Here is a 5,805-nt window from a genome sequence, read left to right as displayed (position 1 = left end):
AGTGTACTCATTCCTCACCAAAAAAAATGAATTTTTATTTTTTCCCTTCATAAATATATTGTTATTAAAACAAAAAAAAAAGAAATTAAATCAAACCCAATTCAACTTTTTTTCATATTTGAAGAGTAAAAAAAAAAAACCAATGAGGCATATAATAAAATATTTAAATTTTATTTTTAACACTATAAATTATTTAATTTTTTTAAAAATTTACAAGTAATTTTAAATAATTACAAAATATATAATTATAAAAAAATACATTAAAAATCTATCTTCAATGCTAAAATAGATAAGAATGTATGGAAAGTGAAACTTTTCCAATAGTCTTTACTCCTACTCTCTAGTGTGACCCTTTATTGTTTTTCATATTTCATTTCACACACAAAAAAACCACACAAATAATCAAAGCTCCTAAAATACGCACGATGCGCAAAATAGCAAAGTGCCTTTAGACTGTGGGAGGGGTGCGCACTGTAGCATCTAAGGCGGGGCAAAACATAAATAATGTAAAACAAAAGGGCATATTTGCAATTAAAATATAAAGTTAAGAAGGGGTCCTTAGGCAAATTTCACTTATATAAAGTGTTTCACTCTCTCTCTTCTCTCTGCAAAAAGCCATTGATTCACTGAAGCTTTCTCTCTCTAGAAAACCAGAGAAAGAAGAAGAAAGAAAAAGCTGCATTATTCTCTAAAGCCTTTGAATTTCACTTCTTTTTTGTCAAACCCAAACCTTTTTTAGATCGCCTATTCTTCACTGTTCTGCCGTTAAATCTGAACCGTTCATAGTCGAATTCTCGTAAGATCAACGTACGTATCTGCAAGTCTGGATCAATTGATTATACAAGTTCATTGCATTTCGGATCATCCATGTCGTCGGACATAAGCTAGATTTTTCCATCTTAATCGAGCTTCTTCTTCGTTACCAGACTTGTTCAAGGTTTTTGAGTTTAATCTTTTCTCTTTTTTCGTATCTGTAATTAATTTACAATTGAAAAAAAATCAGCTGAAAAAGAAATGGACAAGTGTAGTGAATATAGTGGAGCTTACTGTAGTGGAATATTTGAGTGTTGTTTACTTGAATTTGTTTTATAGATAAAAAAGAAAAAGCTTTAGGTTTTATTTTTTATTTTTGGGGGTTTTGGAATTTGATTAAGTGGGGGGTTGTGTTGTGAGTGATGGGAAGGGATCGTCTGTTGTTACCGACGGTGGGACCGCCAATAAAACCGAGAGCTGGATTACGGAGAAAGCAAGCCGGTAGAGGCTCATATAGGGGAAGTTAGGGTAAGGAATTTTCTGCCGAAAAATATTTTAAGGTGGTAGGGGAATTTTTAATTTCGGGTTGTTTGGGGGGTTCTGTTTAGTGGGGATATCGGTGAAAAGAATTACTTTTTGGTGGAAGAGATATGGGTACCGATTTACAGCAAGTACTGAGGAGCCTCTGTTTAAATTCAGAGTGGAAGTATGCCGTCTTTTGGAAGCTCAAGCATCGTGCTCGAATGTGAGTTTTTTCATTTAATGTTTTTTACTTTGTTTTTGTTTGCTTGTCAAGAAATGAAGTGGGAAAAATGAAAGGAATTGAATAATTTTGGCTTTGTGTGTAAAAGCACCCTATAGAGAGAAATTTAACTTGTGAAGTTATTTAATCACGCACACAAGCTTCCTTTTGATAGATTTAATCACATGAAACATAGCATTTATCCGAAAAAGTATGTTACTTTATTTAGTTTGTGTTAATGGCACTTCAAAAAGTTCTTCTTTTTTTTAATGTTTAGTAAGCTGAATAGGGCTGATCATGGTTGTTATCTGGCTTTTGAATCTGCTTAACATTTTGATTTTGGTGGTTGATGTTTAGGGTGTTAACTTGGGAGGACGCTTACTATGACAAGAGTGAGGAACATAGTCCAGCAGTGGAAAGGTTGCACGATGACCCCCTTGGGTTAGCAGTGGCTAAGATGTCGTATCATGTATATTCTCTTGGGGAAGGGTAATGTCTTGTTTCACTAAGTATTTTTCTTATTTGCAAACTTGTAAATGTGGTAAATAATAGTGGATATTTCCTTAGTGCAAAAAGTAATTAGTGTTGCTAGATCAGTTTTAAATTTTAATCCTTTGGTTTTTACAGGATTGTTGGACAAGTGGCAGTGAGTGGGAAGCATCAGTGGATCTTTGCAGATAAGCATGAAATGTGTACATGGTCAGCATTTGAAGTGAGTAATTACAGTTTGCAATCTTATCATGTTCAAATCTATTCTTATATACTGTACTAACCTGAGACCTAATGAACATTATTTTGGGTGATTTTCATTTTTCAGTACTCCAGTGGGTGGCAAGATCAATTTTCTGCAGGGATTAAGGTATGCCATGCCTGCTTCCTTTTTAACACTTAAAATTAAAACACACATGGAACATCTTAGAGTATATGTATATGTGCCAATTGAGTCTAGCTCAAGTGGTTTGTGTAAGAGGTTGAGGGGTTTGAACCCCAGAAGGGCTAATTTAACAAATTGGGTAAGAGTACTAAATTTTTCTTCAGAAAAAACAGGGTCATGTATCAATTATTCACTAGTGTGATAAATGCTAGTTAGGGAGATCTGCATAAAAAAAATGAGATTTGGAAATGATCAGGTTTAGTTGGTGGAGGTGATAATAACATATTAGCAAAAGATGAAAGACAGTTGAATTGCAATGTTATTTTATCAAGTGTTACCCTTATGGTTTATCCCCTCAAATATTATAATAGCCATATCTAAAACTTTTGGAATCTTCAAGCTGTAAAATTTATTTTATGCGTTTTTAAGGTCTCTTTGATGAAAACTACTCAATTTGATCGGTGTCATTGGTCACTGTTGAAGAAAAATAATGATTCATATGAGCTCGATAGATGATTCTTTTTACATCCATATTCAAGTCATATCGGGATTCTACTAATTTTACTGAACATAGTCATTTCTGCTTAATGCTCTAGATATAGTTTTCTAAGTGGCATTTTACTCTTATCTCATGCAGACTATTGCTGTTGTAGCTGTTGCTCCTCTTGGAGTTGTACAGCTTGGATCTTTGAATAAAGTAAGTTGACTTGGCTTACATGTGTAACTTTTTGAGTTGTGTTCCATGATCTTTATTTGTGTTGAGCTTACATGTTTCTTCTGCTTATGGGAAGAACAGGTAGTTGAAGATATGAAGATGATTGCTCATATTAGAGATGTCTTGATGGCTCTTCAAGATTCTTCATTAGGGTGCATTCCTAGTTCAATGCCATCCAGTATGAATAGTTCGTCAAATTTGGTAATCCTCTCTCTCTCTCTCTCTCTACATACACTACACACACATATTTGTGCGTGTGCATGCCTCTCCATTTGAACTAAAGAATGTTTTTCTGGACAAAGCATAAATACATGAATTAATATATATTTTATTTGCCTGTCAGCCAGATATACCTTCAAAAGGTTTCGCTCCAGAGGCTATTTCTGACTGCTTGCACAATTTAGACAAAGCCTTGAACGAAGAGAGGCAAGATATATGGTTTTCAATTTTTCCGTACTTGGGGAAAGACAATGATAGTTCTTACGATTGGTCACTGCTTGATAATCAGCAAGAAAAGACAGCTGATATTGTGATTAACAACGGAGGACCTGAGTTGCCCGCAAGTGGGGCTGACAAAAATACTAAGTTAGCTCAATCAGAATCGAACATTCTAAATCTTGAGCATCACAAAGTAATTGGGATGAATATGAGTGATAAGTGGAAGGGTGGAAAGGAGATTAGCAGCTGCAAAGTTACTCAAGTGGATTCAATAAACAGTGTCAATGCTATTGTACCAGCTAAGAAGGTTGAAGTTGACTCTGTGAACTTTTCATCTGTCCCTATTGACTCTGCTATTTGTGACCGAGTTAGGTTGGATAATGTAGATTACTACCAAAATGGGGTGCTGCACGTAAGTGAGCCCTCAGATTTTAAATTCCAGAAAGATCTGGAAAATCTGAAGTTTCTAACTGAGTCAAGCCATATGGATACATCTACGGCATCTTTAGAGTTTCCTGCTGGTTACGAGCTCCATGAGGCACTTGGACCATCTTTTTTCAAGAAAAGCAAGTATTTTGATTGGGAAGCAACTAAAAGTGAAGGGAGAATTCCCGAGATGCCCGGGCAAACAATCTGTAGCCAGTTAACTTCTGATTTTCATCCAGAACCTCTCCTAGAAGCAGTAATAGCTAGTGTTTGTCAAAGTCATAGTGATGTTAGGAGTGAAAAGTCATTTTGTAAATCAGTGCAATCTTTGTTGACAACCGAAAACTATCCTGAGCCTTCAAGCCATACAACGCTTGTTACTGATTCATCAAATCATTCCAATGGCCCTGCATCCCTTGTAGGAGAGGACACACCACACTGCTTGAGTTCATCAGGGGTCTGCGGTGCAATGTCCCCAAAAGGGTTTTCATCAAACTGTCCAAGTTCTTGCAGCGAGCAGCTTGAAAGGTCTTCAGCACCTGCTAAGAACAACAAAAAGAGAGCTAGACCTGGTGAAAACTGTAGACCGAGGCCAAGAGATAGACAACTGATCCAAGACCGTATTAAAGAACTAAGGGAGCTAATACCAAGTGGAGCAAAGGTAAATTTCGGTTATCCTCGCCAAAGTTGTGGAAATTTTTAATTGCAGTCCTGCTATAGTGCTATTCATATTTATGCTTCGTTTTTGCTTTCTTGTGTGTTAAAATTTCATGATATTTGTTCAGTGTAGTATTGATTCACTGTTGGAACGCACGATCAAGCACATGCTCTACCTTCAAAGTATCGCCAAGCATGCTGACAAGCTAAATAAATATACTGATGTGAAGGTAAACTTATTATTTTATTCTTCACCTGTTTCCGAGTTGAAGTTCATTTAGAAAGTTGCTTTTACTGTAAAAGAAGGGATTACACATCTCAAAGTTTTTCTTTTTAAAGGCCTTGTTATGAAACAAATCGTGCACGGCCTGTTTCTAATGCTGTTGTTAAAAAATGTTGATGTATTAGCAGTCAAGTCATAAGGAAACGAGCATGCTGGAATCCTCGAGCTATGAGCGGGGTTCGAGCTGGGCAGTGGAGGTGGGAGGCAATCTAAAAGTTTGTTCGATAATAGTGGAAAATCTGAACAAGAATGGGCAGATGGTTGTGGAGGTATGCAACTATTTCTTTTCTAAATCTTTGTTTAGTTAAACTTGTTAAAGGTTTGAAGAAATGACAAATCCAAAGAAGCAATTAATTTTTCCATTTGAGTGAGAGTGTTTATTTATTTCGAGTGATGGATTTGATATGCAGATGATGTGCGAAGAATGCAGCCATTTCCTCGAGATAGCAGAAGCTATTAAAAGCCTTGGTCTTACAATCTTAAAAGGAGTAACAGAAGCTCATGGTGATAAGACATGGATATGTTTTGTGGTTGAGGTACCATTTCTTACTTAATGATGAATATAATTTTGTGTAATATTTTGATATAATAATTGTGGAGTTTTTGGATTAATTTTAATGGTTTGGCAGGGACAGAGCAACAGAAGCTTACACAGAATGGATATATTATGGTCACTTGTTCAAATATTGCAGCCTAAAAATGCTACACAACAGTAGCTTGCTTGCTTGCTTGCTTCTATATTTCTTTTCTCTTTATTTTTTGGTGTGTAAAGTAAATTCTTCTCAGTTATTTATTTTTGCTTATTTTGAGTGTGAAGAAAGATGCCATTTTGCTTGAAATTTGATTTGTCATCTCATCTTCTTTGCTTGGGAATTGTTATTATTACAAATTTAAGTCTTTTTTACTTTTCTTCTTTT

The 5,805-nt window shown here is 35.5% G+C and overlaps 1 protein-coding gene across 2 annotated transcripts; it reads left to right on the top strand.

Moving 5' to 3' along the window:
- Positions 1-580: 580 nt before the first annotated feature.
- On the top strand, positions 581-5,805 carry LOC115712283 (transcription factor bHLH155). 2 transcript variants are annotated; one of them, XM_030640544.2, is made up of 11 exons: positions 581-1,498; positions 1,853-1,984; positions 2,123-2,207; positions 2,313-2,354; positions 3,007-3,066; positions 3,166-3,285; positions 3,428-4,609; positions 4,734-4,835; positions 5,017-5,157; positions 5,299-5,424; positions 5,518-5,805. In XM_030640544.2, exons 1-11 carry the CDS (start codon positions 1,404-1,406, stop codon positions 5,602-5,604), a joined length of 2,172 nt encoding a protein of 723 aa, XP_030496404.1. In that variant the 5' UTR covers positions 581-1,403; the 3' UTR covers positions 5,605-5,805. The 2 variants fall into 2 exon arrangements, with proteins under 2 accessions (XP_030496404.1, XP_060970996.1); XM_061115013.1 differs by having other exon boundaries at positions 595-1,498; positions 5,014-5,157.

Source organism: Cannabis sativa, chromosome 4, assembly GCF_029168945.1.
Source record: "Cannabis sativa cultivar Pink pepper isolate KNU-18-1 chromosome 4, ASM2916894v1, whole genome shotgun sequence".
Classification (NCBI taxonomy): Eukaryota; Viridiplantae; Streptophyta; class Magnoliopsida; order Rosales; family Cannabaceae; genus Cannabis; species Cannabis sativa.
This window is presented reverse-complemented; position numbering and strand designations above follow the sequence as displayed.